The sequence below is a fragment of the Crinia signifera genome, chromosome 2 (genome assembly GCF_055691185.1).
Source record: "Crinia signifera chromosome 2, ASM5569118v1, whole genome shotgun sequence".
Classification (NCBI taxonomy): domain Eukaryota; kingdom Metazoa; phylum Chordata; class Amphibia; order Anura; family Myobatrachidae; genus Crinia; species Crinia signifera.
In genome coordinates, this window is record NC_139218.1 from 277,192,443 (window position 1) to 277,216,899 (window position 24,457).

General features: G+C 43.6%; 1 protein-coding gene across 4 annotated transcripts in view; it reads left to right on the plus strand.

Annotated features, from left to right (window-relative positions):
• Positions 1-24,457, plus strand: part of MYO16 (myosin XVI) — a 388,109-nt gene that overhangs the window by 264,689 nt on the left and 98,963 nt on the right. For all 4 annotated transcript variants that reach the window (XM_083168667.1, XM_083168668.1, XM_083168666.1 and 1 more), the window contains one exon: positions 1,935-2,135. In XM_083168667.1, coding sequence (XP_083024793.1) covers positions 1,935-2,135 — 201 coding nt within the window. The remainder of the gene's footprint in view (positions 1-1,934; positions 2,136-24,457) is intronic.

Genomic DNA, 24,457 nt, shown 5'->3' on the forward strand with positions numbered 1-24,457 from the left:
GTGCAGATGTAACATGTCCTTCTGGCTTCTTTTCAATTGGAATTGTGAGTACCTACACTGTGGTGCATTATAGTGATCAATAAAGTATTTGGGGGTCAGCTAACACAGTGTCCACCACAAGCGTGCTACTGTACAATGGCCATTGTCAAAGCGAATCAACATTATGAATATACTTACTGTTAGTGCCAATGCAGAGATGCATTTGCCATAATCTATCCTGCATGCACAGAATTAAGTGCAAACAATATATTGTATTCACCCTTATGCAAAGTACCAAGCAGCTGGGCCGCCCCTATCTATGCGCTTTGCTTCTTAACCATCGCCATAATTATCTGTGTGCACTTGCCACAGCCTTATACTAAGTGCAAAAGATGTGTCTGATTACAGGTGGATTTACATGTATTCACAAAGCCCACCATTGTGATTTACCTTACACACACTCACTGGACGTTGCTTTCATTTGTAGATAGGAATGCCCAGCTACTGTACATCACCGTTACATCCTATCAGTCTTCTGCATGACTTGTATATGGGTGTGCTCAGCTCTGGAGCATGCATTGTGCACAAACACACAGGATATGTTCAGCGAACTGACTTGTGTTCAGCTATGAGGAATAGAGTATAGCTGCATGGTGATATCATTGTGCCTTTGGGGACTATTCATGAAGCAGTGAAAAGAGTGGAGATGTTGCCCATGACAACCAATCAGCTGCTATTTATATGCTAGTTTTATAGAATGCACTTGATAAATGTTACTAAAAATATGATTGGTTGCCATGGGCAACCAATTGGTTGCCACTGGCTCACTTCTCCACGCTTCTCACTGCTACATGATTAGGCCCCTTAACCCCTTCAGTGGTGTTTTTTTTGGGGGCGGAGCGCTCCCCACTGGGTGAGTTTTTTTATGGGGAGCGCTCCCTTAAAAAAACCCACCACTGCCTCCCTGGGTCCGGACAGCGCTGCTGAACTGTCAATCAGCGGCTGCCCGGACCTGCGCACCCGCACCCCTTCCCTGTCCCCGGCAGCCGGCTTGTCATAAGCCGGCGCCGGGGACTTCAATAGCAAACCCGGAGGGGAGAGGAGGAGGCGTGGCGGAGGGGAGGGAGTGGGGCAGTGCCGAAGCTGCCTGAGTTCAGTGATTGAACTCAGCAGCGCTGCCCGGCTCTAAGCAGTGGCAATACCGAGAATTTTCCGGCCTTGCCAGACTGGACACTGAGGCACAGCCCGGAAAATTCTTGGGATTGCCACTGAAGGGGTTAATCCCGCTATCATTTATAATGATAAATCTCCCTTATTACCATTACTTTGGAAGAAAGTACACAAAAAGCGTAACGTCCAATGTAACACACGTGCCAGAGGAGTTTTTAGGGGTTTCTGCACACATGCAGTAACAAACAAATTGCATTGAAGGGTCATTTTACTAAAACTTACTAAAAATGAAAAGTCAAGATGTTGTCCATAGCAACCAATCAGATTATCTCTATCATTTGTCTATTGCATCCTAGAAAATAGTAGACAGAATCTGATTGGTTGCTGTGGGCAACATCACCTATTTTCATTTTCAAAAGCTGTAGTAAATATACCCTTGTGTCTGTATATTTGCTGTATTAGTGTATATTATGCTAATACTGTATATAGCTATCATACATGTACTTTTAAGGACACTGTATTTTCAGTTTGTATCTATTTTTATATAATTAATCTCTTGCAAATGATATCTGTATAAAACGTGTGATTTAATGTAATATTGTTTATTGTTGGTTTTCTATTCATTGGAATGGAATAATGCAGTACATTATTATTGATTTCCGAGTCACCTCTAATATATGTGATCTGTACTAAAACAAATTATTTATATAGCATGCTTTCAACTTGATTTATTAATTATAAATTGTGAGACACCAACAAAAACAAATACTTTTTTTTTTCTCCAGAAACCTTTAGGCTTTTTGTCCGTTCTAGAAGAGGAAAGCCAGTCCATTCATTCCATGGAACAAAGCCTCTCCAAACGTCTCCAGTCACTCCTGGAGACATCAAATTCAAATACTGTGTATACATCAGCAAAAGATGGGAATGGCAATGTCACATCCAAGGAACAAACCCCTGTCTTCACAATCATGCATTATGCAGGAAGGGTAAGCTTCATCTCGCGACTAACCAGCCGCACATGCTCTCGGGGTGGTGGGGAAGGGGGGTGGTTGTCACAGTTCTTGTGCCGATGGTGGCTCATTCATCGTTTCCACTGGATGATTAGTTATATAGCTCATACAATACTAATCTCAACAGCAGCATCATTCTAGCTTCTGGAAGATTTATCGAATGCTGTAACAGTTCTGATATATTCATTTGCATTGTTAATGTCATTAATTTACTGGCAGATTTAATTGAATCAGTTCCTTCTTATTTTGATAGCACAGCCCCTGGCTATGGGACAAAAGCCCTAATTAACCACTTGGGTAACTTGCAGCAGGTCTTGGATAGCCCAGCACCCTGTACACATGATTATCTTCTGTGTATAAAAGGTGTGCAGGCTTGTCATGGTATGAAAGCATTGTGATCGGAGAAGGCAGATGAATGTATATCCATACAGCATGTTGTTAATGATGCTGCTGCAACAACATGCCTGGGCATCATTAGTGTAATGTGTGTCATGAGGAGCCAGTATGTACACAGTGACATAGAACCCACTAGTTCATACATGAAGGTGATGACTGCTGAGTGACATACTATCCTTCTGTGCTTTGTAGAATGATACTCCTTTCCTGCTTTGCACACTGATACTGAATATGGATAAAATGTAGCCCTTCAAGGAGACTGAGCGAGGAACTGCTCAACTCTTCCGGGTGCAAGCAGTTGTGTAAAATGTATAATAAAACAATTTAGTATATTATGGTGCCCAAGCCAGTACAGCCTATGGGCCAGATGCACTAAGATGCAAAAAGTGATAGAATTGAGAGTGATAAACAGCCAGCCAATCGCCTCCTAACTGTTATGTCACAGACTGTGTTTGAAAAAAATTAAGGCAGGAGCTGATTGGGTGGTTGTTTATCACTCTCCATTTTATCACTTTTTAATCTTAGTGCATCTGGCCCTATATACTCTGGTAAATGGAGCGCCACTACTACTCCAAAATACAAAACACAAAGCAAGATAATATCCAGGATAATGGCGCTTTGGAATAATAAAATACAAATAGTATGGGTGTGGTATAACACACCGACAGTCGGGATTCCGACAGTCATTAGCCAGATGTCAGAATCCCGACTGCGGGGACTCAGACATCAGGGAGAGCGCAATGAAGTCCCTTGCAGGCTTGCTGTGCTCACCATGCTGCACACGCAGTGGCTCGCTGCGCTCGCCACCTATTTTATTCCCCCTCTATGGGGGTTGTGGACCCCCACGAGGTAGAATAGCCGCTGCCCGTCTGTCAAGCTTTTAGCAGGCCTGATTCCGACGTCAGTGTAATGACTGTCGGAATCCAGACTGCCGGTCAGTCATCCGGCACCCAATAGTACTTCCCCGTTCACAGGATATTCCTCTTTCCATGGAGGTTTCAAGTTATAACATGAAAGAGAGAAAAAAATAAAGATAATTGTGTAACCCTGTTATTTCACAGTTCTCAAAACATGTTAGTGGGGATTTCTGCCATCTACTTTAAGGTCCTAGCCAGTATATACGGTGAGACTTCTATGCAGTGATCACTGCAGAAAGACTGTAGAAGCCAGCTTGTCTGGCTGAAAACAGCATAAACTCACCTGGCTATCGGCAGGAATCCTTAGCTTGCACACTGGATCTGGGCCCGGGGGTTCGGCTTGTCTTGATTGACGGGTGGCAGATTTGAATGATGATTCAGGATAGGCTGTCTTGAAGTTGGAGGTGGAGATTGATGGGATGATGATCCTGCTTCCAGAAGTTTCTGCCTCTTGCTTCAGGAACCGTTGGACTGTTAAGTACAGACAATTATTAGCCTGTTAGAGATCTATAATTTCTTTATATACTTCTCTCCCTATCTCTTTCCTTTTTCAATCTATTTCTTCCTACTCTTACTGCTAGTCTATAACTCTATACTTTAACATCTTTCCCTGCTTTCTATATTTCTTCTTTAAGCGCTGTGACTGTTAATATGGCTGGCAGGCCTAAGCGCGCTGCGGGGGCTCCCGCCAGGTACGCTGCGCTAGGTGAAGATGCAGGGTCTGTCCGGGCCAGAGCTAGGCCTCCCTGCAGAGGCGACGAGCGGGGGCTATCCCCCTCCCCTCGCCGGAGGGCTGCCGGAACGCGGGCGGGACCGCCCGCTCCGGCGGTCATCGGTCGTCTGCCCGCCAAGTCAGGGCGTCGTGGCGGGGCTGCCGGAGATTCAGGAAATCCTCCGGCAAGCCCTGCGCGTCAGACGCGCACACGGGGGCGAGCAGAGGGGACGAGGGCGTCAGAGCCGGCGCCTGTCCCCGCCGCGCCGCGCTACAGCCGCATCACCCGGCGGTGCTCAGGCGCTAGGCCTGAAGCATCCGCCTCAGTAGTAGTCATGAGGGATGCGGGTGCCGGGAGTCACTCCGGACCCGCATCCACACTACAAGGGAAAAAAACAGTGAGGGCACGGCGCGACGGTCGGGGGACCGGAGCGCGCCCTAAAAGTAAAAAGGGGGGTGCAGTACCTATGAGCACTGAGGGTGTTATAGCGTCCAGGGGAAGAAGTGGACGCAGGGGTGCTACAACAGACAGTGCAGAGGGTGTTACAGGCACTTCTCTGCCTGGAGCGCCCTCTGCTGCAATAAGGGGGAATGGCAGGAGGTCCCACACTAGAGGGAAGAAAGGGAATGAGAGGACAGCGCCATCTGGTGGAATGGGGTCTGATAGCAACCCCAGGGGACAATTCATTGAAGATATGCGACATAAGCTCACTGAGGCCGAATTTGCCATGCTCAAATCGGCCGTAGCTATGTGGCGGGATAATAGTGAGGATTCCGCTGAATCCGGGTCCTCAAGCAGTGAGTCAGGTGAAGTGCGTTCTGTAAGTAGCGAATCCGCTCAACAGGAGCAAGGGCTCATGGCTGAGTCAAATGAAGAAAATGGGGATAGTGATAGGGACCAACAAGGTGATTCACACTTGAATCCGGTAGAAGGGTCCAGAAATTCTAACGCTAGATCTAGGCGGGCAGCACGGAGAAGGCTGGCCGCGGAAAAAGCTAATGAGGCCCATAGGGTTCCACGAGGGTCTAGGCTGCAGCCGGGTCTCTCCTATGCCGATGCGGTTAGGGGGAGTAATACAGCTACTAACATGGTATCATTGGACCCATCAGCGCTTACATCCATATGCGCTGCAGTCGTGTCGGCAGTGGCTCCCCTGTTAACCACCGGTACAGGTGGACAGGGGACCACAGCTCCTGCGGCGACTTTGGAGTCAGTATCTGACATCATAGCTAAAGCAATAGCTCCGACTATTACTGCGGCACGAGGGGGAAACGCCGTTTCCTCAGCGGAAAGGGCATCGCCGAATGTTTCAAATGTTATGGGGGTTGTTACTGAACCTCTATTGACAGGTCAAGAATCAGCGCAGCAAGCTATGGAGGGAACTTCATCAAGTCGTGGAAGGGGCGAAGGTGGAAGAAGGAGGGCAGCATCATCTGATACTGGTGAGTCTACGAATGATCCTGACTGGACAAATGATGATAATGCTGGGTCTAACAGTGGTGGGTCGGAGGACTCATCTATAGAGGAAAAAGCTAGGCGAAAAAGATCTGCAAAGTCCCGGAAGAGACGGCGCAGAAATGAAACCTCGGATTCCTCGTTGGCATCGACGTCTTCCGAAGACAAATCATCTTCGGACGGCGTCGTGAGGAGACGCAAGCGAAAGAGGCGTAGAGAATATAGGTCCCATAGCTCAGGCTCCTCTAATGTATCGGTCGAGTCCGACGCAGTGCAGTGCGCGAACACCGCTGTTAAGCGGGGTTTGCGCCCTAGGGCTAGGGATAGGATCAGAAAAGGGCGATATGTAGATATCTTTGCTTTAACAAGCAAAGATAGGCGGGCCCTCCTAGCCGCAAGGAAGAAAGGACCCTCTAACGAGGATGCCTTTCGTACTTATAATAACTGGGTAAGAGGTATACTTATTTTTGCGGCCTGTTATTTAGAAACACACCCAGATGAATATGTGAACCTGGTGAGATACCAGTTTCTTATTCATAAACTCTACACCTCTTACGTCGGTCCCGGTTGGCGGATCTATGACGAAGAGTTTAGGAGGAAGCAGCATGGCCGAGAGGTGTTTGATTTTGGTAAGAAAGACGTAGAGTTATACGTCGAAGTTACCGAATCAGCTACACCTCTTAGGGCTGCTGAGAATAAGGGGTGGGTAAGACAGTATGGGAGTAGGCCTTACAATAACGTTAATAAGGGAGGTAATACTAAGCCTGGCCATGGTAAGTGCTACTCATTTAATAATGGGCAGTGCAGCCTGGGAAACCGGTGTCATTTTCGGCACCTTTGTCTCAGATGCGGAGGTCGACACGCAATCAAGGATTGCACAAAACCACCAACTGGGGGGGGAGGTGGGGCTCAATCCACGACAAAACAGAGCCGCGGTCCAGCGGCACCTGTCGTTGGATAGAGCCCCAACTCCTATAGTATTGGTCAGGATGTTACCATGGCTGTAACAGTATCCGGACAGGGATGGAGCTAAATTTTTGCAGTCCGGATTTTCAGAAGGTTTCCAATTACCTGTTTCCGCTCCAATTAATACGGGAACTAGGGAAACCTTACGCTCCGCCATGGAATATCCTGACATAATATCACAAAAAGTTGAGGCCGAGGTAAAACTAGGTCGCATGGCAGGCCCATTTTTAACACCACCAGTTGAGGGACTAATTTTGTCCCCTATTGGGGTGGTTCCCAAGAAGGTTAAAGGGAAGTTCAGGCTGATTCAGCATCTTTCTTGTCCTAGAGGGTCGTCTGTCAATGACGCCATCGATGACGATTTGTGCACTGTTAATTATTTTTTATTTGAGGACGCTATAGACATTATTCGAAAGATTGGTCCTGGCGCCCTCATGTGCAAATGCAACAATATAGTTTAAACAATCTGCGCCACAGGACTGCAGCACGGTATCCACCAGGGATTACCAATCCCAAAAACCAAATCTCCAAACAACAAATGCTGAATACTGTTGCGCTGTCCTATATTTCTGATAGTTAGTCTTCCCAAGTTAGCACTCAGTAGACGTTATTCCAATACGTAAATTGGGGTTATGGATCACGTAGGAGGGGTTCACCCTCTGCAACTGACCTCTATGTGAGGCCCTATAGGCCCGTAAAGGTTTCTTTACACAGATCTCTATCCAGACTTTATACACCAACGTTATGGATCACATAAGAGGGGTTCACCCTCTGCAACTGACCTCTATGTGAGGCCCTATAGGCCTGTAAAGGTTTCTTTTCACAGATCTCTATCCAGACTTTCACTCTAAACAGATCAGAGCTCACCTCGTGTATGTGCCCTATGGACCTCAAAAGGTTTCTTTGATCCTGGACGATCGGCAGGTAGCCCAATTATTCAGATCCAGATTGGTGTCAAAAACACTTTTATTCGGTCACAGCAAAAGTACACGTTCCAAAAAGTACATAAAAAACTTTAAAAATCAAAAGATGGATAAAAATGTCCTTGCACTGAGGGGGTCCAACAGGAACCAGTCCACCACTTCTCACTCACCCGGGATTGTGACAAAAGTGGGTGTCTATAAGATGGAATAAAGACACAGGGAGCCCCAAAGTGTGCAGACGTTGTTCCTCCTACCAATGCGTTTCGAGCCTGTAATATGGCCCTTTTTCAAGGTATGGAGGAGATAGGATCAGAACAGGTATATATACCTGCTCCGATTAATACTGAGACCAGGTGTTAATAAAACAAGTACCGGACTTCCTGATCCACTAATCCTAAATGATGCTAAAACAATACGACAGTGCTATCACTAACACTAATGGATAAAAGAAAAGCACATATACAAAAGGCAATCACAGAAATACATAAACATATAGCAACCAACAGCTTCTCTGGCAGATTCCTGCGCTCCGTATTTTGTCAGATGTCAGCATATAGATGTTACGCTGCCGCCGGAAATGACGTATCGGAATTCCTCCGATATGACTCTCGCTTCCTGGTTCTTATGGGATATGACGTCCGTGGAACGCATCCGGAAGCGTGACAGGCGTCCATATTTAATCACTTTGGAACGCATCCAGTATCTCTCGTTTAATTATATACGAAGGGTTGCCATGGTGATATTCACAAATTTGAATGTCCAATATTGCAAATGATCATACAAGAAATAAAAAGAAATATATTAGTACATAGTCAGCCAAGTAATTCACACTGAACATGCACGGGACACAGCGGATATTAATAGATCACAAAAAGCATTTAAGCTCGAAATCCATATTGATCCCTCTTGGTTCTAAAGTTTTGAGATCATATATGGATTTCATCTCCAATTGTGACAATCTCAGATCCCTGTTGTTTATCCTCCAATGGGTTTTAACGGTGCGGATCCCGCAGAAAGACCTGAGATGTGAAATATCACACCCATGCAATTGTTTGAAATGTGCAGAAACATTATGGGACTCCAAGCCCTTCTTAATGTTCCTGACATGTTCTGCCATCCGCACTTTCAAGACCCGTTTCGTTTTGCCTATGTACTGTTTGGAGCAATCACACTCCAATAAGTAAATGCAATATTTGCTGTTGCCCTCATGTGCAAATTGGATGTTGAATCAGCTTTTAGACTATTACCTTTAAATAAGAACGCATTTCAATACATGGGATTTAAATTGAATGGGGGATTTTACATAGATAAATGTTTGCCCATGGGTTGCTCTATTTCATGTGCTTATTTTGAGCGCTTTAGCACATTTTTGCAGTGGTGCCTACAGGAAGTGACGGGAGCTGACAGCATTACTCATTATTTGGATGACTTTCTTCTAGTGGGTCCTCCAAGTTCTGACCTGTGCTTTAAGTTACTAGAAACAGCGCTTGATTTATTTAGGGATTTCGGGGTTCCCGTGGCAGGGGAAAAAACCGAGGGACCTACTACGAATTTGGTGTACCTTGGAATTGAAATTGATTCCGAGCTGGGTCTGTGTAAACTTCCTCTGGATAAGGTACGCCGCCTACATGACGAAATACTTTATGCCATCGCGGCTGCTAAGTTAACACTTAGACAGGCCCAATCTCTATTGGGCCTGTTTAATTTCGCATGTAGAGTTATACCCATGGACAAAATATTTTGTAGAAAACTCCAGCGAGCGACCGTCGGGATTCGCAAACCCCACCATTTTCTACGTCTATCTTCAGAAATGAAGAGGGATTTGAAAGTGTGGGAAATGTTTCTGGGTAATTTTAACGGCATATGCATATGGCAAGCTCCAGCCGTTGCAAATGCGGAGTTGGAATTATATACAGATGCTGCAGGATCTTTCGGATTCGGCGCATTCTATGCGGGACGTTGGTGCGCGGATGCCTGGCCCGAATCTTGGGCACGAGACGGCATGACTAGGAATATGCTATTATTGGAAATATTTCCAATAATGGTCGCCTTAGAGCTTTGGGGCGCAGAATTGGGAAACAGGGAGGTTGTCTTTTGGTGTGATAACCTAGGGGTAGTACAATCCATTACGCAACTGAAGTCAACCTCTCTCCCAGTTTTGCGTATTTTAGCACGGATAGTGATGATGTGCTTGGCGACCAACATTACGTTGCGAGCCAAGCACGTCCCAGGCGTGCTTAACGACGTAGCGGATGCATTGTCCCGTTTCGAATGGGTAAGATTCAGGCAACTTGTGCCTTTAGCCCAAAAGTATGGTAAACAATGTCCATCTTTTTTATGGCAGGTGCCTCTGGAGGGGTAGAGGAGCTGGCCCTGCGGTCGTTAGCGCCGGCGACTTTAAGAGCTTATCTGGCCTCATGGGAGCGCTGGAGCGAGTTCATGCTTGAACAGGGTGGCACAGGTAAGAGCTCTAAGCGTCTTATTATTGCCTATGTATGGAGCCTGTACTTGGAGGGTAAGTCCAGAAGTTTTGTGGGACGCTCTCTGGCAGGCATATCATTCTTTTTGCGTCTGGGTGGGAGGAGAGACATCACCAAGTCTTTCATCCTTTCCAGGATGCTAAAAGGATGGGCCAGAACCAGGCCGGTTTTACCCGACAGGCGACGGCCGATTGATGCCGGCTTGTTACGTCGAATCTCGAGGTCTCTAAGAGTAATTTGCTCAAACGATTACGAGGTTCGACTTTTCAGGCTGGTCTTTGTCATGGCTTTCCATGGGGCGTTCAGAGTAGGCGAACTGGTGTCCGCAACCAGGGCATCTCCCTCGCCTATGCTGTTCGGCCATGTCGACGTGCACCACGACAGTTTGTGGTGCAAGATACAGCGCTCAAAGACCGATGTAGCAGGCAGGGGTCAGTGGGTCCATTTGGGTCGGAGTGGCGACCGCCGGATCTGTCCGGTGGCAGCGGCTCTGGCTTATGTGGAGTTGCGGCCCCAATTGCCCGGGGCCTGGCTGATGCACATCGACGGGTCCCCCCTTACTAACTTTCAGTTTAGGTCGGTTTTCAGGCGCTGTATATTGCATCAGGGTCTTTCTCCAGTCGACTTTGGGACACACTCTTTCCGTATCGGCGCCGCTTCGGCAGCCGCTGCGGCGGGTTGGTCTCAGGTCGACATACGAGCACTCGGAAGATGGCGGTCTGGTGCATTTAAGCGATACATCAGGCCTACATAGTCCAGTGAGCGCATTTGAGGAGTAGCCGCTCGCCCAAACGCGCTTTAGTGTTTGGGGGGCCTTGAGGAATTTTTTGTGTTATCACCAGTCTTAAATTAGGCTCTAGCCAACTGGTGGAAGATTTGTGTTTTTTGCCTCAAGTCAAATCGGGTGACCCACCAACCCCCCCCCCCCCACTCCACAAGAAATAACAAGTAGGGATTATAAATAAATTAAGTGGGTCAAAAAATCAATTAGTCCTAAATAGATCACCCAAATCACAGTCCTATTAGTTATCAACAATTTAATATAGAACTCCAAAATCACCTTTAAGGGAATTTCCCGGGCCCGTTAAATTTTTTCCAGATGTTTGCCTTTATTTCAATCTTTCTAACAGTATCTATCATTTCGAATTACAGGTCAACGCTTGGACACCAATATGATTTGGATGGTGGGGCATTCATTTATTTATTGGTTGTCCTTGTCCCAGGTAACCACGGATACGGAACGTTTCCCTGAGACGCGATTTATCCGTTGGCTGGGGCGTAGAGGTATGAGGTGGTCCGCGTTGAGGGGTCTTTTGGATGAGTCGGTTAGGTCGTTTGGTTACCCACTTTTTGTCATCATTCACTTGGGGGGCAACGACCTCACGCATAATTCCGGTCTCAATATACGATTTGAGATTAGGAATTTATTGCTGGACCTGATCAGAGAATGGCGATTTTGCCGTTTCTTTTGGTCAGAGATTATACCTAGGAGGGTTTGGAGAGATGCACTCAATCCGGGTGCCATCGATTTGGTACGGAGGCGGATCAATTCCGTAGTCGGCAGGGCTATAGTAACGGAGGGCGGAGTGGTCGTCAGGCACGAGGCCATATCCTTTAGAAACGAGACCCTGTATAGGCCAGATGGGGTGCATCTCTCTTTAGTCGGCATGGATTTGTTTTTTCAGAATCTGATAGACGCCTTGAGAAGTTTAGAGGTTTAGTTGAGGGAGTTTTTGTCATTAGGTTGGTGGCGGGTCAGTTCAGGTTGAACTGATGTGGCGGAAAGAACGGTAGTTTAAATTAGAGCCGTATTTACACTTAGCTGGTGGTTGATGTTGAGATGTGGGCATCACCGATCCAGGTGGGCCCACATCTGGACCTTAACAATCATCTACTTCGGATATGGTAAATTGTTGCGGACATTTGTAGGTTAGGGCAGGTGGCCCAATTTTTTGCTGACTCGGGCAGAGTGGTGAGCTCTGCCTTAGTGATATGCGAGGTCAGGGGCAGAGGCAGAAGGTCAACCCCCTGACCTTAAGGGCAAGTGGCCCCTTTTGGAAAAGTCCGCTTCGAAATTGTGCCGTTGTCATGGACGCTGGCAGGTGGCCGGTCCTAGGCAATTAAGGGCAGGAGGCCCTTAGATCCGGAGTTTGTTATTTTTATTACTTTGTTATTTTCCAGCAATGTTATTTATATTGCATGCCGTTCTTTGCCCGCCACCTTAGTTAGAGCAGGGACATAAATTTTAGTTAGATTCAAATAGGCCGCCCCTGCTCAAAATAAATAAGCCGTCCCCTTTAAGCCCAATTCAGTTGTACGCGTCTTTATTTCTTAGATAAGTGGTGTGAGTGTGGATGAGTGCCTATGTCTGTGTGGAGTTTAAGACTGTAGAAGCCAGCTTGTCTGGCTGAAAACAGCATAAACTCACCTGGCTATCGGCAGGAATCCTTAGCTTGCACACTGGATCTGGGCCCGGGGGTTCGGCTTGTCTTGATTGACGGGTGGCAGATTTGAATGATGATTCAGGATAGGCTGTCTTGAAGTTGGAGGTGGAGATTGATGGGATGATGATCCTGCTTCCAGAAGTTTCTGCCTCTTGCTTCAGGAACCGTTGCCCTCCCTCCCGCCCCAATTGTTAGTTAGAATTCGCTTTAAGATGTCTTTTGCATTTATCCGTTAAGTTGTTGTCGGCTTATTTTGTTTGGCGGAAAGAACGGTAGTTTAAATTAGAGCCGTATTTACACTTAGCTGGTGGTTGATGTCGAGATGTGGGCATCACCGATCCAGGTGGGCCCACATCTGGACCTTAACAATCATCTACTTCGGATATGGTAAATTGTTGCGGACATTTGTAGGTTAGGGCAGGTGGCCCAATTTTTTGCTGACTCGGGCAGAGTGGTGAGCTCTGCCTTAGTGATATGCGAGGTCAGGGGCAGAGGCAGAAGGTCAACCCCCTGACCTTAAGGGCAAGTGGCCCCTTTTGGAAAAGTCCGCTTCGAAATTGTGCCGTTGTCATGGACGCTGGCAGGTGGCCGGTCCTAGGCAATTAAGGGCAGGAGGCCCTTAGATCCGGAGTTTGTTATTTTTATTACTTTGTTATTTTCCAGCAATGTTATTTATATTGCATGCCGTTCTTTGCCCGCCACCTTAGTTAGAGCAGGGACATCAATTTTAGTTAGATTCAAATAGGCCGCCCCTGCTCAAAATAAATAAGCCGTCCCCTTTAAGCCCAATTCAGTTGTACGCGTCTTTATTTCTTAGATAAGTGGTGTGAGTGTGGATGAGTGCCTATGTCTGTGTGGAGTTTATACTTCCCTCTAAGAATATTTCAATAAACTGTGATCTGCGTTCATGGGTAAAGCGAGGAGGTGGTCCTATTTTATCACACAAGATACCTGTGATGTGCCCAATGACCAGTGGGAAGCTGGGAAACTCTAATTGTTCTTTTTGTGGTAGTCTGTAACTTGACACAAAATATACTATTTACATGCCTAAAATGCAGAAGACCACTAAAGGGCAGGCTTTTAATTCAGTGTTTCTAGTTTCCATCCCTACTCCTGAGTGATGCTGGTGCCATATTCTTTTCTCCCAACTGCCTGCTGGGAGAGGAAATGAGGAAGGTGCAGAGGGATGGCAGCCCAAACACTACTCTTGTACACAGGCCCACTACATTCATAAAACTCTCTGATATGGCTTATTTGTATTCATTTGGAATGATGATCATGTTAAACCATTTTAGAGAGTTTATACTTGCCTACTTTTTAAATAACATTTCAGGGAGATTGCAAAGGTGACACCTATAAGCGCAGATATGTACTGCTACATCTGAGAGGTGCATCTGAAAATGACTTACATCCAAATGTAGATGAGCCCCAAAGCAGCTAGCAAGATCTGTTGTACTTGTTGAAGAAAATACACTGATAGGTATAGTGTATTTTATGAGTGGTTCCATACAAGTGGCCACAAGAAACACTATTTAAAATGCATGTAGCCATAAGGATCATTGTGCAGGGGAATGCCACTGATAATCCATTTAAATGTATATGTCTTTGATTTCTTTTTTTCCCAAAAAATAATGTGGTTTAGAGGAAATAAGGGAGGTTTCCAGACGTTTCCGGGAAACAGGGACATTGTTACTATCTCAGGGAGTCTCCTGCAGAATGCAGGAGGGTAGGCAACAATGGATAGGTGTATTGATATTTATAAAGGTAACGTTACCTCATTAATGTGCACTAATAATAAAAAAGCATTTGAAAAAAGATGGCCGCCGCATTACATTTTTACTGCTCCACACACATACAAAATGAGTGTTTTTCTTCTCTCCATTACTAAAGATTTGTATGTCCAGACACAGATGGTGAATCTTTTATATATTTAATATATTTCAATTCAATTGCAAGCTGGGGAAAGGACTAAAAGGCATGTGTTGATGCTATTTAAGTGAGGATAAATAATAAAATGGTAGGAATAAGAGGAGTGATAGGAAAACTATAGGAATAAGAGCCAGCATAGCCAAAGTAGACTCAAAACTGCAATTTCTTAAATCTGTTTCTCCACTTTTGGAGGTCCAGGGTGCCAGTGATATGCATCATCATGACCACAGCCCTAGATGGGGCTTAGTGGCAAAATTTACCATGACACACTCCATTATAACCACTTCCCAGATATGGAAGTTTGTCTTATACTTCCTAATATCTGGGATAATGCCGTGCCAGCTATACCATTAGGCAGCTTCAGGTAGCTGCCTAGGGTGCCGGGATCTGGGGGGGGGGGGGGAGCACCCTCAAGTCTACCTATCACAAAATGAAGGATGTTTATGAGGAAGACGTGCTTGTTGCACTTTATGCAGGTGGTTGCTGCGATACTTTTCAGATGCTGTCTCCACCCTTTCACTTGAAGGGCTGGAAAGTGGTTATTGGTGGCAGTGTGGGGTTGGGGAGTGGATAGTAGGTTTAAGTTTTGCCTAGGGTGCCAAGAAGCCTTAAACCAGTCATGGGAATGTGGATTGTGGTATTTTAAATCTGGGAGACCACTATCTCGAGTTAAGGTGCACTCACAAATATTATGACTTTAGATATTCCTAGAGTGGAGTTAATATATTGCATTACAAAGCACAAAGTACCCTGGTTTTCAGTACGCACTTTGTGTTCCTTCCTATTGAAATTGAACAAGAAAAGAAAAATATAACTTGTGTAAACATCTGAGCATTTTAAATATGTTTATGTATGTCTTGGTCCTTTTTTATAGGTACAGCTAACAACTTAATTGTAGTTTTCCTTTAACTTTCAAACAAATGATTGCCAGCAAATGTCTAGCTTGAGGAGTTTTTTTAAGTTTTCTACCACGTCTGTGAGCAGTGTTGATTAATAATTCTTGGGCTCTTGTGACAATCACAAGGTACATTCCAGACATTTGTAGTTCAACCTTGTCTCTGTCTTTGGATAGTTGCTTAAGTTATTTTTAAACATTTCTTGGAATGCATTTGAGGGATTGTTAAACAAGTTAACATGAGTCGTAATTCTATGTGACATACTTTCATAGTTAAATCAATGACATGAGACTAAGACCGGAGCTGACGGAATGTGATATTACTGCATCAGGGTGGTTTGGAAGTGCTACGGAGCCGAAATATTTATTATAGGCACCCCTGAGGAATTAAGTCAATAACTATGTTCTCATGTCTCAGGAAGTATTGTGATTAGTGCAGCAATTACAGTACTTAATTAAGAATATTAAGTGATCATATTTTGAGTCGCATCTAAGGCTGAGATTCAGGACATATTGTAAAGCCAAACTAACAATTCAGTACCAAAAATGCGATACACAACATTCAAACTCAGGTTACAGAGCTACTAAGTAAAGTGTCAATCTTGGTTCATGCCCTATATGCTTAGAAATGTACAATATTGAAGCAGTGCTAGTTAATGCAGCCTTCCTGAAAGCTGTAGGATGTCATGTATTTAAGGGTGAACTACTCATGGACATGGTTATGTTTGAGGAGAACTTTTTGTACAGCATAAGCTGCTATTATTTTAGATGCTTGAGAAGATGAAACCAATAAACAACCATTATCAATAGAAATAATAACACAGACACCAGGGATGGAGTTAAATGGTCACAGCTTTTATTTCTTGAATGAATAGCCTAAAGCTATTGGGTGGCTAGGAAAGCATTTTATTCTCAGCTCTAGGCTAATGCCAATAGCTATATCTGCCTTGAGGCGGATGTAAGTCCCTGATGCATTCTAAGGCATGGGAGCCTCACCGCTTCCTATTGGCATAACACCACTTGGCCAATCACAGGGAAGAAATCTGTGTCCCCTCTTTTAAGCAACAATAACTCTCCTTGTGAAAGAGAGGTACATTGCAGCTAGCCAGCTACATATTACACACTGAATAGACCATGAAGAAGCAAGGTTTTCCAGCTTCAGATCTGCCTCATGTGAAAAGTGAAGGTCAGCAGAACTTTCTGGCTGAGGGGAATGGGATACAATGATCAGATATTATTTTGACTTAAATTTCTAGTTTTGTATATTGCATATCATTTTACATAAAATACTTATAGTTGCTTACTTACAGCTGGGGTAAGCACACTTTTTGTTGAGCGCTGTGCTTATTATTTTCTGTGTACCTAAATCACTTATGCCGATTCATACACATTTTGCTTTTAGAGAGGAACACAGATGATAGATGAACAAACATATACGTATATACAGTAGAGTACAGTGAGTCCATGTTGATGCAAACATGTTTTATGCACTCCACAGAAAAGGGACAAAATGCTCCTGTCAGTAGTTGTTATCACTGTGGGCAATTAACCACTGGTACAAAATGCGATGAGGAGGAGGTTTATCAACACAGATTCTGATTGGCTTAGTGCAGGCATGTCCAAAGTCCGGCCCGGGGGCCAATTGCGGCCCGTGCTGTCATTTCAAGTGGCCCGCAAAATTCTCAGGATTAAAAATTTTGGCATACACAAAGCATGTCAGCTGGGCACTTCTTATTATTCCCCCTTGTCTGTAACCTATGCAAAATTCATATATATATTTTTTTGTTTATGGCTACATTTTGCATCTGTATTTTTGTGCAAAATATCAACTCAGCATGAGCCCCAAGTACAAGATCAACAGTTGACAGACACTTTTTGCATTAAATGAAAAACATAAATAAATAAAACTGTAAGAGTATGCTGTTTATTTGAGCAAACAATCAAATTAAGTGGAGAATTTTTATATGTAAATAATTTAATTTGTCAATATATTATAATTGTCCCAAGTAGACACTCAGCATGTTGATATGTAAACATAAATAAATTCAATAAACGTCTTACTTTTTATTTAGTCTACATAAAAGTACAGCCAGTTAATGTATGATGTTATTCCAGACGTTCAACAGGGATCTTGCAATGTTTTTTATGTACTCTGGAGAACCAACAATTTTCATATGTAGCTCCACCTTATTCCTTTGTATAAAGGCTTAGGGCCAGATGTATCAAGCTTCAAAAAGTGATAAAACGGAGAGTGATAAACAGCCAGCTAATCAGCTCCTGCCTGTTATTTTTCAAACCCAGCCTGTGACATGGCAGATAGGAGCTGATTGGCTGGCTGTTTATCGCTCTCCATTTTATCACTTTTGAAGCTTGATACATCTGGCCCTTATAAAAGCAAACAGAGAAAAATATGCACTAGTGCAATACCGTTGTGTAAACGGATCCATTTATTTATACAATGCACTCACATTTAGTTAAAATTAACAAGCATTTCTACCACAACAGTGAGAACTCCATGAGTGAGATATAGCTCAATGTGGAAATGTTCCCCCTAGGAGGCTGGAATCAGGTCCTGGACACCAAGAATCCTCACACTTGAAGCCCAGAGATCATACCCCGGGGGGGGGGGGGGGGGGGGGGGGGCATTTAATAGGATGAAAGATGCAGAATGTGAGAGATTTGGTAAGAAATCTCTAGGTTTTTTTGTAAGGCGGCAATCATTTACACTGCAAAACCAGTTTGATTTTGCAGTGTAAATGATTGGCGCTTTAAAAAACTGGAGATTTCTTACCAAATCTCTCACTTTCTGAATCTCTCATCCTATTGACCCCCAGATTCCTTTAAATCAATCACTTTGCTTGACGTGTTTCGAACCTTCCATGTTTTTCCTCAGAAGCTTGCTTGTTACAATTATACATTGCTCGAAAAAAATAAAGGGAACACTTAAACAACACAATGTAACTCCAAGTTTCTGTGAAATCAAACTGTCCACTTATGAAGCAAAACTGATTGACAATCAATTTCACATGCTGTTGTGCAGGTGGAAATTATAGGCAATTAGCAAGACACCCCCAATAAAGTTGTTCTGCAGGTGATGACCACAGACCAGTTCTCAGCTCCTATGCTTTCTGGCTGAAGTTTTGGTCACTTTTGAAAGCTGGAGGTGCTTTCAGTCTAGTGGTATCATGAGATGGAGTCTACAACCCCCAGAAGTGGCTCAGGTAGTGCAGCTCATCTAGGATGGCACATCAATGCGAGCTGTGGCAAGAAGGTTTGCTGTGTCTGTCAGCATAGTGTCCAGAGCATGAAGGCGCTACCAGGAGACAGGCCAGTACATCAGGAGAAGTGGAGGAGGCCATAGGAGGGCAACAACCCAGCAGCAGGACCGCTACCTCCCCCTTTGTGCAAGGAGGAACAGGAGAAGCACTGCCAGAGCCCTGAAAAATGACCTCCAGAAGGCCACAAATGTGCATGTGTCTACTCAAACGGTCAGAAAAAGACTCCATGAGGGTGGTATGAGGGCCCGACGTCCACAGGTGGGGGTTGTGCTTACAGTACAACACCACGCCGGATGTTTGCATTTGCCAGAGAACACCAAGATTGGCAAATTCGCCACTGGTGCCCTGTGCTCTTCACAGATGAAAACAGGTTCACACTGAGCACATGTGACAGACATGACAGAGTCTGAACACGCCAAGGAGAACGTTCTGCTGCCTGCAACATCCTCCAGCATGACCGGTTTGGCAGTGGGTCAGTAATGGTGGGGGGTGGCATTTCTTTTGGGGGCCACACAGCCCTCCATGTGCTCGCCAGAGGTAGCCTGACTGCCATTAGGTACCAAGATGAGATCCTCAGACCCTTTGTGAGACCATATGCTGGTGCGGTTGGCCCTGGGTTCCTCCTAATGCAAGACAATTCTAGACCTCATGTGGCTAGAGTGTGTCAGCAGTTCCTGCAAGGCAAAGGCATTGATGCTATGGACTGGCCCGCCCGTTTCCCAGACATGAATCCAATTGAGCACATCTGGGACATCATGTCTTGCTCAATCCATTAAAGCCCCATTTCACCATAGTTGCTTTAGGCCAGGTCTGGGAGGAGATCCCTCAGGAGACCATCCACCACCTCATCAGGAGCATGCCCAGGCATTGTAGGGAGGTCATACAGGCATGTGGAGGCTACACACACTAATGAGCCTCATTTTGATTTGTTTTAAGGACATTACATCAAAGTTGGATCAGCCTGTAAGGTGTTTTTCCTCTTTCATTTTAAGTGTGACTCCAAATCCAGACTTCCATGGGTTAATAAATTTGATTTCCATTGATAATTTTTGTGTGATTTTGTTGTCAGCACATTCAACTATGTAAAGAACAAAGTATTTAATAAGAATATTTCATTCATTCAGATCTAGGATGTGTTATGTTAGTGTTCCCTTCATATTTTTGAGCAGTGTACTATATTGACAAGTTTATTGGGAAGTAAGGTGAAACTTCCAAATTATTCTATTCCATTGGTAGCCCATTTTGTTTTGTTGCACATATTTACTGATTATTGTTTGTCTATATTTATTATAAATTTTGTTCTTTTTTTTTTTTTTTAAACAAATTGTCCATATCTTACTGTACTGTATTGTATGTATTAATTGAGTGAAATTTGTACTGTATTTGTATTTCATAATTGGGATAAAAACTTAAACACATTTTATCAGCTATTCGTGCAGAAAGCTATAATTACTAAATATATGCTTTCTATCAAAATTAAATTTGCTCTCTTGGAATCTGCTGTTAAACAAAACTCATTTGCATGTAATCTTTTTAAAGCAATCTCTGTAATGCTGTTTTCTGTGAGATGTGAACGGTTTACAGTAATGCAGTCCAATCAATTGTATAACTGAATTAATACATAAACAACAATGCCATTTAGTTCCCTAGATTACAAAAAATTATTTTCAAGATATTTGTGTTACAATTTGCAAAAACTATCAAAATTACATTAACATACGGTAAATATAGTAACGACACTAAAGTTTCAAAGAATTATGTTCTAAGTGCTCCGTCAGACTAGACATGTCAAGGATGTTCCTCTCTAACATACAATGACAAAATCTATTGTATCTTTGGATGATTTAAAATGCTTGTCCTCAATGTACTGACGCAAATACAGTGCTGTATGTTGCCATGATAATATATTGGTCTGTATATCTTTACATGATTGAAATGTCTGTAGCGGTTTTATTTTTCTTTGAAAAAACAAAATAAAGAATATATATATTTTTAAAAAACCATTGCGACAACAAAAGAAAAAACATTTGATATATACACTGTATAAAATGCAAACATAAGATAATAATATAGTCTAAATCTAAATAAAAAAAAAAATCTAAAAATGAAAACAAAACAAAGATCAAAATAACCACAAACCAGAATAAGAAGTCTGTTACATAACTCACAATGTTTCACTTTGATGATGGTCATGTGGTATTTACAGATTTTTTTGTAATCAAAATAAAACCAGAGGAGAAAAAAAATCTTATTTGTGTATTAAGGTTTGCAATGGGACTTCAAATGTCTGTAGTGGTGGGAGCTACAGTACAGTACTGTACATCAAAGAAAATTGAGGCACTGCACATAAGGTAGTAAGCTTACTTTAATGAAGCTTAGATGTGCCTTAATTCACGTGCATTTCACAAGAGTGGAGAGTGATAAACAACCAACAAATATGCTCTTAACTGTCACATTACAGACTGGGTTGGTAAAATGTCAGTTAGAAGCGGATTGGCTGGTTGTTTTTCACTCTCCACTTTATCACTTTTTAAAGCTTGATACATCTAGCCCATAGTGCAGGGGTTCCCAATCTTTTTCGAATCACGGCACCCTAGAGTATTAGAATTTTTCCACGGCACCCCTAGGCCCAAAAAATATATATACAATCAAGTAGATTATATTTATATGTGTTTCTTAGGTTCTGTTATGTGGTAAAGGGCAGGATTTGGTTCTGATTGTACACATTTTATGATTGGCAGCCACCAGCACTGGTTTTGTCCATAAATAATTGATCATAAATAATTTGAATTGGTCCTGGACCACAAACCCGTGGCACCCCTGCAAGTGTCCCGAGGCACCCCAGGGAGCCACGGCACACAGTTTGGGAACCACTGCCATAGTGTATTATCGTTAAAACATGAATTTATTAACTGAAAGAACAAACAATTGGTAGAATTCTATATAAAACTGTTTGGAAATGTTCACCGAATATGCTAAATATGCTAAAATAAGTCTTGAAATGCTTTTTGGACTTGAAGGCTCCAAATCCTTCCTACTGGAACTACCCAAAGTTCCAGTAAATGTTCTGCTAGTGATTAAAAAGTTTCCAAAGGTTCCCTGTTAAACAAAAGTCCACAATCCTAGCACTGCAACCCCCCCCCCCTCAGAGAAAAAAAAACTATTCCACAAACTGCAGGGAAAATTATGGTTGAGTGGTTAACGCACACATAGCATTTAACATTTATCCTGTGCGGTGGTAGAATTACTGACTCACTGGCACCCTTCTGCAGAATTTCAGAGGTTATTTTTGTATTTTTGCATTGACATAAAAATGAGGTAATACCTGGCATGTCCACTAACTTAGTTATTGGTGGTGCACATAAGAAAGCTTACTGTTGTTTGGTACTTGCTAATTGTATGAATGTCATTAGAGTTACTTCATCTCTATCTTCCACTTTAAACGCTTTCTTTAAATAACTTACAGTATTGTTGGCATCAAGTCAGATAATAAGTCATCATGTCATCTAGTCAGCAGTAGAATTGAAAATAGTATAGCAAAAGCAGGTAGTAGCGCAGTACCAAAAGAAAGACAAGGAGAAATCTGCAGATAGTTGCAGTATTGGGTGTCTGGTGTGACAGCAGAGGGGAGGGAGTGTGGCATATGGGGTGCTTGTGAGTACGGAAGGGAAAAGTGGCCTATGCTGCAATTACTTGCAGTAGGGAAGTGGGAGACATGTTTCAGAGAAAGTATGGAATTGAAGTGTATCAGTGAAGACTTGTTATAGGAGTTGCAAATAGAACATGCCTGGGAACTTGCTACTGATATTGGTCCTACTGGCTGCCTTGTTCTGGTCTTTTCAGTTAAAAGGATGCCTTGTTTGGACTACTATTTATCCCATAGAAGCCTAGCAAGCTGGGTGATGTCTTTCTGGGCTTCTGTGCTCTTATAGAATGTGAAGCTTCCAGTTCTGCACTTCACTCATTTAATAGCTAGGCTTTGGAAGGATGTGCCAATATGATGTCCTTACCACGTTCTAGTGGCTATGAGTGTACAATCTTATATATGCATCCTAGTGAAAGGGATTGCATACTCATAGGCACTGGTAATTCTGTAGACCAGGTCAACTTGGTCAGTAGGTCTTATTAGTTTAGCCAATAACATTTTTTCATCTCACACTGGGCCAGATGTATCAAGTTTAAAAAAGTGATACATTTGAGAGTGATAAACAAACCTACCTGTCATGTACAGGCTGGGTTTGAAAACCTACCTGTCATGTTACAGGCTGGGTTTGAAAAATGACAGGTATGAGCTGATTGGCTGGCTGTTTATCACTCTCCATTTTATCACTTTGTGAAGCTTAATACATCTGGCCCACTAAGAGGAAAGCAGGTGCCATAGCTTCTGAGCCTGCGCCTTATAGATAAATAAAGTTTTACAGTCTTTCAAGGTTTGTCTTTTTCCCATGCTCATCTTTGTACTAATTAGGCAGCTTTTTGCTTTCAAAGTAAGAAACAATCCATATTTATCTGGTAAAGTTGGTCTTTCCAAATTAAATGGTTCCTTTGTACTGTACATGAAAAACATCCTCTTTACTGTGGCAAAACCTCTTATATCTTTTTGCTAATCTTGAGCAGACAATTGCCTTCAGTTCTGAGATTCCAATTATAAGTTTAACAAAGGAAAGACCAAATTGCTTGACATCATTCTTTCACCATCTCTTAAATCTCAAATGTCAAAGAAGTGCTGTCTAAGGTACTTGAAGGTACTGTATCCCTCACAAGAATGTATGACAAACTTTACTCTGGAATTAATGCAGTATTGTTAGGGGCATAAACTCTGATTTGAAAAACAACAAATAAACAAATGTACACTTTTGGCCAAATATAATAGGGTGTGAGAATCAGAAAGTGAGAGGATTTTGGGAGAGCTTTCTCATTTTTTTAAAGCACCAATCATTTACACTGCAAAACCAGGTTGATTTTGCCATTAATTGCAGCTTTAAAAAAATGAAAACTCTCATAATATCCTCTGACTTTCTTATTTTCGCACCTTATTACATTTCGCCCTTTGTTTCTCTCATGGATATAGGCCCTTATTCTGATCGGTGCGGCCGGATCTGAATATGCGGCCAGGACCGTGCGTCCGAAACCCCGCCTTCCATACAAATCGCCAACTCCGTCCGTACACGGTAAGAAGCTGTCCGAACAGACCGCATGTGTATTTCTCATGGAATACGCCTCCTCCATCTCAGGGAACCTCCCCCATCATTCGATGGTCGCAGACCATCAAATGCAGGACCGAGTGGTCCACCAGCTCCCGCAACCTCAGACCACACGGGCATTTCTCCGTGCAAAAGCAGGGATCTGGGCGGGCAGCTGACATCCGGCGATGTCATATGTCCGCCCCCTACACGTGCGTCACGACTGCAATACCATACGTACGCCCAGCGTTTGCATGGGAACGCCCATGAAACGCGGGGCGTATGCATATGGTAATGAGCCCAAATAGCCCTTCACGCCCTACACCAAATGTGTTCACATTTCATGCGGAATTTGGCCGTACGCCCCGCTCGCACATGCGCAGAGACGTCTCAGAGACGCCTCTGCACATGCGCAGACACAAAACATCGGCGGCACGAACACACGCGGATATTACCGCACCAACCAGAATAAGGGCCATACTGAGTGCACACAGTTAAAATGAATAATCTACTGAGACTGTTGTATGTATTTTAGTTGACTCCAGTTGAGGTTCTATCAAAAGATCTTCTTACCCTTCAGCTGGAAGTTACTCACGTCATCAGTGCTGGCTGGTGGGATTACATTTCCTACATACACCTGAAGAAGAGTGAGGTCTCACAAACAAAAGTTTACAATTGGACTTCTAAGCCACCCAGCTATCCCAATGTGTAATTTAGCG